The sequence below is a fragment of the Mustela nigripes genome, chromosome 1 (genome assembly GCF_022355385.1).
Source record: "Mustela nigripes isolate SB6536 chromosome 1, MUSNIG.SB6536, whole genome shotgun sequence".
Classification (NCBI taxonomy): domain Eukaryota; kingdom Metazoa; phylum Chordata; class Mammalia; order Carnivora; family Mustelidae; genus Mustela; species Mustela nigripes.
Genome location: NC_081557.1, coordinates 123,364,294 through 123,377,408, shown reverse-complemented (window position 1 = coordinate 123,377,408; position 13,115 = coordinate 123,364,294). Strand labels below are relative to the sequence as shown.

The following is a 13,115-nucleotide window of genomic DNA, read 5'->3' as shown; positions in this document are numbered from 1 at the left end:
GCTCCCTAACGGCTACCCCACCCTTGCTCAGGGACCCTGTCTCAGGCCTTCAAGTTCCAACTGAGCAGCTGCTGAAGACCACTGCCTTGCAATGCTCACTTAACTTATGCCAAATAGGGGCACCTGGATGGCTTAGTGGGTTAAAGCCTCTGCCTTCGGCTCGGGTCATGATCTCAGAGTCTTGGGATCGAGTCCCGCATCGGGCTCTCTGCTCAGCGGGGAGCCTGCTTCTCTCTCTCTCTCTGCCTGCCTCTCTGCCTACTTGTGATCTCTGTCTGTCAAATAAATAAATAAAATCTTAGAAAAAATTATGCCAAATAAATTTAACATGTAACAACCAATTCCCTGCAGTGAAGACCTTACTTAACACTTTAATAATGCTAGCTAAGAAGCTATCCATGTATCTTTACTGACAGATGTTTGACAAATTTGCCTAATTTCAAATACCTCCCAGGCCTATCAGTGCTGCCTCAAAAAGGTGTGTCTGAAAGATACCAGCTCCTGGGTGGGGACCACGGGCCACCATACCAGTCCATCCTTGGTGGCTTCCCGGTACTGACTACTGAGAACCCTCTCATGATCTCAGGATGTATGAAAAAATAGTAATTATATTACTACTATTCTCGGGTAAGTGGATTTTTTTTTTAGCATGATGCTGTTATATTGTATATAAAATTATAGATTAAAATATAAACTGCCTGCTTTAAGTTCTATCTTACTCAAATGAATAAATGAATGACTAGTGTCTCAGATCTCAGTCTGGTGAATGGATTTTTATTGGAACTGAGCTGGTACGGTGGAAGGAATCAGAGTACAGTGCTCAGGTGCTCAGTAGTTATGGCTGGATCAGAGTTTTCCATTAAGAGAAGCATGCTTCAGCTCTAAATCCAGCTACAGTGAAAAGAATTGTATCAATTAGCATAAGAAATATCCTCAGGTGAATAAATTTGTTGCCTTCTTTGTGTTTAACTTCTAAATTAAAGAGTCACTAATGAAGGTGGATATTGGGTCCTCAGTTTTCAAAACAGTTTTCTGAAGAATTCGAATTTCTTCCTTCTCCCACTGAAAGAGTATGAGCTACAAGCATGAACTCTGAATTCATGTGGGAGTTGTTTCCCACTCTGTGGTCCATTACTGAGGAATGATGGAGAAAAAAGAAAAAGCAAGTCTTATTGGCTTAGGTATTAATGTGGTTTGGGGAGATATCAAAATGTCAAAATCAATTCATTAAGATTAACATAGAGTATTATTGATTTTTATTTATCTTATTATTTTTAAAGATTTTATTTATTATTTGAAAGAGGGAAATAGTGAGAGAAAGAGGAGAGGGAGAAGCAGGATCCCCACTGAGCAGGGAGCCTGACCTGGGGCTTGATGTCAGGACCCTGGGATCTCGATCTGACCCAAAGGCGGAAGTTTAACTGACTGAGCCACCCAGGTGCCCCTATTTTTTTTTTAATTTTTTTATTTTGAGAGAGAGAGAGAGAGAGAACAGAGAGGGGTGGAGGGAGAGAGAGAGTGCCAAGCATGCTCCATGCTCAGTGCTGAACCCAACGTGAGACTCGATCTCATGACCCTGAGATCATAATATGGAGTATTATTAAGTTGTATTGAATTAGCAATTAGTTTTGGCTTCTTCCTGAGAGTGGTATGGTTAATGTCTTCCCAAATGCAGTCTTTGTATATTAGAAATACTAGAGCCCAGCACAGAGATAAGAAGCAGGCAGTTCCTTGAAATGTATTTATCTCCCAGGCATTACTCTGACTCAAATTGGAGCACAGATCAGGGATCTTCTGGGCACTCTGTAGGAGACAGGGAAAGGATCTAACATTTTCTAAGATATATTAGGGGATAAAGTAGTGTAATGGTTAAAATGCGGGCATGAGAAACAGACAGGACTGGGCTCAAATTTGCTTCCACTTCTGAAAGCCTGGGGAACATTAAGGCAAAATATCCTCTCTTCGCCTCAGTATCTTCATCTGTAAAATGTATACAATGTTGGTACATGCCTCCAAGGAATGAAATAAGGACAAAATAAAGTAACAGCAAATTAATAAATAATTTAGCTATGATAGTAATTACTGTCTAGGGAGTAAACCTGGGTATGTGATGATTTCCGAAAAGTCCAGGAATATGGGAAAATTACAGGAAAACGGAAGACTAATAAAATTGCTCTAATTTTTTCAAGTAGCAAAGTATAAAGACAGTTAGCTTGAAGAAGCGAAAACAAGCAGAGGAGATACGGTATAATATTTAAATATATTCCAGTACTGTAGAGCTATTACACGGAAGAGAGAAGAGGTATTCTTTCTGTTGTTCAGAGGGGGAAGGGGGCCTGCATTAACCTTTTGGGGTTTTTTGGTTTTTTGGGGTTTTTTGGTTTTGGTTTGGTTTTGCGGCAGGAGTGGGGTGGGATATTTGGAAAAGATTCCTGGAAAAGAAAGAAATTCTTCCTATCAGTACTTGCTAGAGTATACTAAGGCCTTCAGTGAAAACGTCATGAGTGATCACCAAGGCCATGTGACTCTAAGCACCGTGAGGCCTCAGTGCCTACGCTGCTCCTTTACCATCTTTGGCTTTTCTGAAACCCTCTGAAGAATTCTCTGCATGTAACTGCTTTATAGAGTAACGCAAAGGTGTTGAGCAGGATCCTGCCCCTTCCCCCCGCAGCAACTGAAGGAGAGAGTCTGGAAAGTGTGAAGGAGAGAGTCTGGAAAGTGTCAAGGCTGCCTGGGTGATTAAGTGTCCAACTCGTGGTTTCGGATTATTTATTTATCAATAAATAAATCCTTAAAAAGAAAACCTGACACATACTAATTTTAAATTGGGAAACCAGATTTAACATTCTTTTGATGCTTTTTTTTTAAAACTTTGGTTTCTAGAGGATTGTTCAATATACCTATGAACCAATTTAGGAGGCACATTTTAAGTGATTTCCTCAACTTGTCTTTATAGGTTGTATTTCTGCTGAAGACCAAGAGGATGCCGGGACTCAGAAAGAACAAATTAAGCTACCGACAGAAACAGGTTTGCAATAGTTTTCCAGCCATCATCATCATTTCTGTACATTTAATTAGTACTTCTCTGTGTGGTCTTCTGTGATACATGACCTAGATGGAAACTAAAACAAAAGGCCTGAGAAGAAACATCCCAGGGTTATCTCCAAGTGTTGGGATTGTAGTGTTGGGATTTTTTTTTTTTTGATGTTTTTAAATTTTCTGCAAAGAGAATCAATAAAATGTAATTAGGAAGAGTTTAAAAACTATTTAAAAGAAAACTGAACAAATCTCTGCTTTCTAAGAGGCCCCTATCACGAAGCAATGCTGGCAAAGATTAACAAGAAAACTAAGATCCTGGGAGATGCATTTCATTGTGGCTATGACTGCTCAAATAAACTTGGTTACGATGTCTGGAGACTGATTTCAGGGATCTGGTCAGGAAAAAAGCAAGAATTATTGGTGAACAGATGAGATAAACCATCCTTAATTATTTTTCCGTTTTTATAGGGTTTGTTTCTGTTATGATACACAACCCATACACTTCTGTTATGATGCATAGCCCCAAACTGCCAGCTGCCACATTCCAGCAGCTAAGAGTATCAGGAAAGTGGCAGCATATAGAACCCTAAGAGACTTCTGTCACAACATGGGACTTAGGGAGTGTTCTGGCCCATGCCTGTCTTAGAAAAGTAAACAACTCTGGAAACATCACAAGCCCCAAATCATAAAACATTGTACATTCTTTTCTCAGTCCCCAAGTGCGACACCAGGCCCTAGAGCAAAGGTGCAGGAAGAGAGTTCTGCCCTCACCTCCACTAGAGCCTTATCTCCCTTGGTATTTTAGAATCAGACTCAAATTTAGCAAGTTGCTTTGAAGATCCAAGCAAAGGTGCTGGGTTTCCCCCCAAGGTGTGCATAACTCACAGAGGTGTTAAAGTTAAGCAATTAACTAGGTACAACAAGAAAGACAAACTGGCTTCACTTAGGGAAGAAGAGTTTTAGATCCTTGGTGGTAAATGGAGAATGAGTCAAGTGAAGGGTTTTCTGCTAAGCTATGCTTCTTCTAATCCAATATGAAAATCAGACTGCGTTACGACTAACATCAGTCTTCTGTACCATTAGCCTCCCGTGACCTTAACTTGTTCCTATGTCTTCAGAGTCTCCATGCAAGCACCAATTACACATCTGATCCTAGGTACTGTGAATGATAGAGACAATGAGTTCTCCACTTTACAGAAACCATATGGAAAGAGAGGACAAGGGTGATGCCTATATTCAACTTTTCACATATTCATTAGAGAACAAGAAGAATTGGAAAATATTAGTAGTTCAAGCGGGACACTTTTTATGTTCCAGGCACCACGCTAAGCCCCTTGCATGAATTTTATTCTGACAATAACTCTATGGAATAGGTTCTATCCCCATTATGCAAGTGAAAAAACAGAGGTTCAGAAAGTTTTATCCATTTTATTTTATTTTTTAAAGGTTTTATTTATTTATGATAGAGAGACACAGTGAGAGAGGGAACACAGAAAGAAAAGCAGTCATTAAAAAATGACTTCACATAATATTCTGAAACCTGACTTTTCTTCACTTAGAGAACATCTTTTCTGTATTAGTCAATAATACTTATAAAACATTTTAATGGTTTCATGGTATTACAGCTGATGCATAATCATAGTTTATTTAACCTATGCCATGTTTCAACCTATGCCTAGGTTGTTTCTGCTTTACAGTCTTTTGTTTGTTTGTTTAGGTTTTTATGTAAATTCTAGTTAGCTTGGGGCACCGGCTGGTTCAGTCAGTTAAGCATCTGCCTTTGGCTCAGATCATGATCCCGGGATCCTGGGATCAAGCCCCGCATCAGGCTCCCCGCTCAGTGGGGAACCCGCTTCTTCCTCTCTCTCCTACTCTCTGTCAAATAAATAAATAAAATTTTAATTAATTAATTAATTAATTAATTCTAGTTAGCTAACATACAGGGTAATACTGGATTCAGGAGTAGAATTTAGTCATTCACCCCTTATGTATAACACCCAGTACTCATCACAAGTGCCCCCCTTAATACCTAAACAATTCTAAGATAGACATCTTGTAGACTCATTTTTGTGTCAGAATATGAACATTTTAAAGGTCTTGATGAATATTGCTAAATTCACTTCCCCAAAAGTTATGTCAAAGTGTATACCCATCAGTATATTTTGAAGGCATCTGTCTCAGTACTTTCTTGCCAAATTGTATCTCAGAAGTCTTTATCTGAGATAAAGGTTAAGTGAACAACCTGGTATATTTATGTGTTGACTTTGATTTCCTTGATTGCAAGTGAAAAGAAGCTGTTTCTCTGTGTTATTTTTTAACAGCTTTACTAAAATGTAATTTGCATGAAATGGAATTCACTGATTTGAAGTTTAGGATTCAAGGCTGGGATTAGGATAGAGTGAGAGAACCTGTCACCTCAGGACCAAAGTGAAGGGGGCACCAAAACCTTAAGTCATCAAGATAAATATTTTAATGAAATATTTTTTAAAAAACTCAAGATGAATTTAAAAAATCAATGGTGAATAAAATATTCAGTTGTAATACAGTAGGGATCCATCAGAGTCAGATTTGGGGTGAGGTGAGTGAGGGCAAGCAAACCAGAGCCAGCTCAGATCCTGGCTTCTGCGGGGGCAGTTACTGGAGAAGAAACATCTTTTTTTTTAAAAGATTTTATTTATTTATTTGAGGGAGAATGAGTGAGAGAGAGCATGAGAGAGGAAAAGGTCAGAGGGAGAAGCAGAGTCCCCAAGGAGCTGGGAGCCCAATGCAGGACTCGATCCTGAAAGTCCAGGATCATGACCTGAGCCGAAGGCAGTTGCTCAACCAACTGAGCCACCCAGGCGCCCTGGAGAAGAAACATCTTAATCCACTCAGCAACCAAGCCTCTGAGAGCTACAGCCAGCATTTGGTCTTTTGGAAAGCTCTCTTTCTGTTCACCCCTATTTCTAGGAAGTAGCATTTTGGGGGCCCCAACTTAAAATCTGTTGCATTCATTGTGGCTTCTCGTCCTCAGTAAGCCCTGAACCCCTCATTCTGTGAGACCATTAAACTCTCTCACAAGTTTCACAGCTTCTTGGGACTCACTTGGAAATAGACAAATAAATGTCTTCAGGGGAGAGAGAGCTGGTGGCCAATGTCAAGCTCACCCAACTGCACTTCCCCTCCACCTCCAGAGCCTGTTGTTCTGGTAGACTCTGCTGCCCTCCCTGGATGCTTTCCATTGGCTCAGCTCTTCTGTGTATCATGGACAGGAGGATTTTTGGTCTGCAACAAGCTAGTTTGCCTTGACCGGAAGCCGGAAGTTTTTGTTTGTTCCTCCAGATGAGTTTCAGAATCACCTGGGAAAGCTATCCCTTAGGCAACATGAAAGTATCTCCATGTTATTAGGTGAAAATAGAATGAAAATGAATAAATTAGCTCATGGCAAAGAAAAACTTTGTAATGGTAAATCTCTGAATTGGGAATAGATCACATTTTTCTTCTGAGTCTTATCTTACATCCTCCGAAGAATTGAAAAAAATTCTGAAAGAGACTTTAGATAAATTTATGTGTTTCCGTTTTGAAGAGGCATTTTACATGTTCTGTTATATTATGTCTTCATTAAAATAAATTTCAGGGGCACCTGGGCACTCAGGTCCTGGGATTCAGAGAGCCCTCCCACTCAGTGGGGAGTCTGTTTGTCCCTCCGCCCCTCCCCCTCCTCATGCTCTCTCATGCACTCGCTCAAATAAAGGAAAAATTAAAAAAAAATTTTAAGATTTTACTTATTTATTTGATAGGGAGAGACACAGCATGAGAGGGAACACAGCAGGGGAGTGAGAGGGAGAAGCAGGCTTCCTGCTGAGCAGGGAACTGGATGTGGGTCTTGATCCCAGAACCCTGGGATCACTACCAGAGTCAAAGGCAGACGCCTGACAACTGAGCCATCCAGGCACCCTGAAAAATAAAATCTTTAAAAAAACACGTTTCATTATATTTTCAAATTGTTTATTGACAGCCTACGGTGAATTTATTACTTTGTATATGTTCATTTTATAACTGACATCACTAACCTTCTTTGTGGTTAAGATAGTTGATTCTCTTCAATTTTCAAAACTAGGTAATTGTATTCCCTATAAAAACAAAATTTGTTTCTTCACTTGAAATAAATATTTTTAGCTGCTCCTTTCCTATCATATTGCATTTGTTAGAACTTCTAAATGTTATATATGTTAATGTTATATAATGGTAGTGACAGTTGTCATCCTTGTCTTGAGACTGTCTATAATATGAATGTCACACCATTAATTATGACGTCTGTTGCTTTCACTACATTATCCTTATCATATTGAGAAATTTCCCATTGATTTAATCAAGAAAAGATCTAAAATTCTCTAAAATACCTTTGCTGCATCATAGTTGAAACATTGAAAGTTGACTTCCATAGCTTAATGGTATGATAGTAAATTTTCTGACAGTTATCAAGAGAGAAAATATCTATTCTACCAAGTATGACAGGAGTATTTTTTAAACATTTGCTTACTTTCCTTTAAAGATGTCTATTCATCTTACTAGTTTCTGGTTTTTTTTTTTTTTTGCTGTATTTTTATTCTTCAGTATGTTGAAGTGATGAATTATATCAATGAATATTATAGTGCCCTGTGCTTCCCATCCTAGTATCAATTCCTTGGCTCTTGTATTCCTTTAATGTTGTGCTGCATTTAATTTTTGTTTTAGGATCATTTTACCTATATTTGCTATATATATATTTTTCTGCAATCCACTTTTGTGCACATATGCATTTGCTATTAAAAAGGCAAATGCCTGGGTGGCTCAGTCAATTAATCACCTGTCTTCAGCTCAGGTTGTGATCCCAGGGTTCTGCGATTGAGCCCCACTTAGTGATCTCTGTTCAGTGGGGATTCTGCTTCTTCCTCTCCTCTCCCTCTCCCTCTGCTTGTGTTCCCTCTCACTGTCTCTCTCTCTGTCAAATGAATAAATAAAATCTTTTTTAAAAAGGTAAAGGAATTTTTGTGCATTTTATTAAAAAATAATTAATCACTATGTCTCAGTTTTAAGCATGAAAGATATTTTTAAGAAAAGTGACCTCTTCCAATTATAGTAGAAGGATTTTTTTACAAAAATAAGCAAAAATTATATTTTCTTCATGTATACACAAATATGGTGAATTATATTATCCTACTCCTTTTTGCTAAATTTTTATTTTGAAAAATTCCAAACACATGGAAAAAAATCAAAGAAGACTAGCAGAAATATTTATATATTATATTTCCTGATTTAATAGTTGTGAATAATTGACCATATTTGTTTTATCTGTCTATAAGTGTATAAATATATATACTTTTGTTGTATCATTTGAGCATAAGTTGCAGACAGAATGGCACTTCACTCACAATCATTTTCATATTCACCTCCTAAGAAAATGGGCATTATCCTAAACAATCACATTATTTCATATTTTATAGTATTAATAGTAATATCATAATATACTCTTTATATTCTTATTTTCCCAATTGTCCCATGAATGTCTTTTATAGCTGTTTTTGTTTAAAATCAAATATTAGCCTGCATTCATTCATCGAATTTGGTTGCTGCATCTATTTTAGTTTAGAAAGAATCCCCAACTTTTTTTTTAATGGCATTGATTTTTTTTTTGAAGGCTCCAAAAGAGTTGTCTTGTTTGATTTGCTTAATTATTTCTTCATTGAGTGTGTTTCTTGAGTGCAATTTTTGGCAGTGTTCTTTTTTTATGGCTTTTTATTTCTCGGGCTTATTTTCATTAGATGCTTAATCATAGATAGATATAGGTAGATATAGTCACATATTCATATATATATATATATATATATATTTAAAGATTTTATTTATTTACTTGAGAGAGAGAGGGAGTGAAGGAGTGGAAGGAGCGGCAGAGGGAGAGGGAGAAGCTGACTCCTTGCTGAGCAGGAAGCCTGATGTGGGGGCTGATCCCAGGAGCCTGAGATCATGACCTAAGCCAAAGGCAAACACTAAACTGACTGAGCCACCCAGGCACCCTTCAATCATATCATACATATTTTTCCAAGACACATTTTATTTTATTTTTTAATTTTATCTAAATTCAATTAACATATTATGTATTATTAATTTCAGAGGTAGAAGTCCATGATTCATCAATCTTATAAAATACCCAGTGCTTATTAAATCATGTGACCTCCTTAATGTCCATCACCCAGTTACCCCATCCCCCCACACTTTTCCCCTCCAGCAACCCTCAGTTTGTTTCCTATGCTTAAAAGTCTCCTATGGTTTGTCTCCCTCTCTGGTTTCTTCTTGTTAATTTTTTTTCTCTGTTCCCCTATGAGCCTCTGTTTCGTTTCTTAAATTCCGCATATTAGCGAGATCATATGATAATTGTCTGTCTCTGAGTGCCTTATTTCTCTTAGCATAACACTCTCTAGTTCCATCTACATCATTGCAAATGGCAAGATTTCATTTTTTGATGGCTGAATAGTATATATATCTCACAACTTCCATTAATCTCTCAATGGACATCTAGGTACTTTCCATAGTTTGGCTATTGTGGACATTGCTGCTATAAACATTTGGGTGCATGTGTCCCTTCAGCGCTACATTTGTATCTTTGAGATAAATACCCAGTGGTGCCATTGCTGGGCTGTAGGGTAGCTCTATTTTCAACCTTTTGAGGAACCTTCACACTGTTTTCCAGAGTGGCTGCACCAGCTTGCATTCCCACCAAGAGTGGAAGAGGGCTCCCCTTTCTCCACATCCTTGCCAACATAGGTTGTTTCCTGACTGATTAATTTTAGCCATTTTGACTGGTATGAAGTGGTATCTCATTATGGCTTTGATTTGTATTTCCCTGATGCCAAGCAATGTGGAGCACTGTTTCTGTGTGCTTGTTGGCCATTTGGTTGTCTTTGCAGAAATGTCTGTTCATGTTTTTTGCCCATTTATTTATTGGATTATTTGTTCCTTGGGTGTTGAATTTGATAAGTACTTTTTATTTTAATTAAGTTTTCCCAATTAAAAATGTTATCTGTGAATTTTATGTACCTTTTTTCATTCCTAACAATTACATACTTGTGTTTTATGTTTTCAACTTGTCTTGATTGAAACTTCTAATGGTTTTCTTATTTTATTAATTCTTCAAAAACTATTTTTACATAATAATCAATTTTGATATTTTACTCTTAGTCATTTTTGATTTTATCTTTATTGACTTCTTCCTTAATCTCTGTAAGCTTTATTTTGCTATACTTTTGCTCATTTTATTTATTGTCTTTTATTATTTAATAATGATCAGTTGAGATTTTGAGTTTTGTAAGTACATTTTTGGCCATTATTACTAAACTTTGATAAGAGATGTTCTTGCTGTCAATTTCAAAATGGTCACTAATTCCTGCATTAATCCTCTACTTTGTTGCAGTTGGTTACTTCCTTAAATTTTATTTTTTCCTCCACTTTTTCCCCCCATATAAATTTCTCATTTTATTGTATTGTGGTCAGACACTATGCCCTATATAATTTCCACTTTGGGATTTTGGTTGAGTTTCTATATAACCCAAATTATTATATGTAAACACCGGAATAGAAGATGTCATCTTTAGTTTTAGTGTACAAAGTTCTATACATAGTTATTTAGTCAACTTTGGCACATCCATCTCTACATTGGTATAGTATAAGTTAGGTTCTGTATACAGTTAGATTCCAAAGAATAATACCTGTATTCGTTTAGCATTTATTTAGTGCTAAGCACTACTCTCAGCCAGGTACATAGATTTAATATTTTTTTTATTGTGGAGATATACATGTAACAAATTTTACCATCTTAACCATTTTTAAATATGCAACTTGGTGGCACTTAGTATAATCACAATGTTGTATACCCATAGCCATTATTTAGTTTCAGAACATTTTCATAACACTAAAAGGAAATACCAGATACATTAAGTTCTCATTTCCCCTCCCATCGGCCTTGGAAACCATTAATTTGCTTTCTGTCTCTATCAGTTTTCCTATTCTGAATATTTCATATGAATGTAATTATACAGTGATGGCCTTTTATGTCTTGCTTCATTCACTTAGCATAATGTTTTCAAGTTTCATCCATGTTGTAGCAGGTGTTAGTACTTCATTCTTTTTTATGATTGAATAGTATTCCATTGCATGAATACACCACATTTTATTTATTCATTCATCAGTTGATGGATGTTGGGTCATTTCTACTTGTTTGGCTTTCATAAATAGTGTTGTTATAAAGATTCTTGTACAAGTTTTTTTTTTTTATTTAACACCTTTTTTAAAATTCTCTTTTGAGTTTTCCTAGGAGTAGAAATTTGGGGTCATATGGTATTTTATATATAAAATTGAGGAGATGCCATACTTTTTCTATAGAAGCTGCACTATTCTACAGTCCCTTCGAGAGTGTATGAGAGCTCCAGTCTCTCCACATTTCCAGCCACACTTGTTATTTTCTAGTGGGTGTGAAGTCGTATCTTATTGTGCTTTTGATCTGCATTTCCTTAGTGACTGATAGTATTAAGCATCTTTTCATGCATTTGTTGGCCATTTGTATATCTTCTTGGAGAAATGTCTACTCCAGTTCTTTGCTCATCTTTAAGTTGGGTTGTTTGTGGTTTTGTTACATTATAATAGTTCTTTATATGTTCTGGATACTAGACCCTTAGCAGACAGATGATTTGCAAATATTTTCTCCCACTCTGTGGGTCATGTTTTTGCTCTCTTGAGAGCATCCTTTGACACACAAAAGTTTTTTATTTTGATGAAGTCCAATTTATTTTTTTTTTATTTTGTTGCTTGTACTTTTGGCATTTTATCTTAAAAAAAGAAAACCACTGGCTGCAAATCCAAGGTCATAAAGTTTTACTTCCATGTTTCCATCTAAGGGTTTTATAGTTTTAACTGTTATATTTATGTCTTTGGTCCATTTTTTTATTTGATTTTTTTTAGATGGTGTGAGATAAGAATCCAACTTCATTCTTTTGCATTAGGATACTAGTCGTTCCAGCACAATATGTTGAAGAGACTGTTCCTTCACCATTTAATTACTTCAGCACACTTGCTGAAGATCTATTGGTATATGTATGGGATTACTTCTAGATTCTCAATTCTATTCCATTGATTCTTTGAGCAGCAGCATATTGTTTTGATTACTGTTGCTTTGTAGAAAGTTTTGAAATTTTGAAGTGTAAGCCCTCCACCTCTGTTGTTTTTTGAGATTAGTTTGGTTATTTGTAGTTCTTAGCAATTCCATATTTAAGACCAGCTTTTCTCTTTGTGCAAAATTTATACATATTTTAACTTATTTAACTCAGTAATTTATAAGATAGAGACAATTATTATCCCCATTTCACAAAAGAGGAAACAAAAGTACAGAGAGATTAGCCAAACTGCCCAAGGTCCCAGCTAGTAGTTAGGGAAATTAGTCTGAATTGCAGGCAAGTTGGCTCTAGAATCTGGGCACTTATTCAATACATTAAGTTGCCGAATTTGTCTCTTAAAGAGTGATATTCCAGGCTTGGCTCTTCCTTACTCTTGCAACATTGTCACTCAGGTCTCTACTTGCGCTTTCATTAAAGTGGAGACCCGACTGACTGAAGGCTGGTGGTCTGTCTTCTCCTACAGGTGCAGTTAATGAGCCTGAACTGTGTGACTATGATGTTAGCCTTTTGTTCCTTTTACTCTGGGCTAGATAACCTTTTTATCTCGGGATCTTCCTTTGGTGATTCCCACTTATTTCTCAGTCTTGATTACACTTAAAAATCATAAGAAATAAAATAATCCCGAAGTACAGAATGCAAGAATAGTACATGGGTTGAAGGCAACTGGCAGGGTGAATCATGGTAGTGAAATTGCATCCTGCTGGGAGACACACTGCACAAATATGCCTCTTGGTGTCTGTCCTCCCTGAACTACCCTGTCAGGTGCAGATCACAAAAGCATCTTGTCGGGCACTTCAGCAATGTCACTTTGAAGTGAGGGTATGAATGCAGGAGCATGTAATAAAGTTTATTCTTATTGATTTATTGCACCAAAAAAGTAAACATAATCAC

General features: G+C 36.8%; 1 protein-coding gene across 2 annotated transcripts in view; it reads left to right on the top strand.

The window, feature by feature from the left end:
* The first annotated feature begins 493 nt into the window (after positions 1-493).
* LOC131999892 (glycophorin-A-like) overlaps positions 494-13,115 on the top strand; it is a 33,901-nt gene continuing 21,279 nt past the window's right edge. The window contains exons 1-2 of one of the 2 annotated variants that reach the window (XM_059373102.1): positions 494-627; positions 2,957-3,028. In XM_059373102.1, the coding sequence (XP_059229085.1) occupies positions 588-627; positions 2,957-3,028 (112 nt within the window). In that variant the 5' untranslated portion in view covers positions 494-587. The remainder of the gene's footprint in view (positions 628-2,956; positions 3,029-13,115) is intronic. The other variant, XM_059373109.1, reaches the window with a different exon arrangement.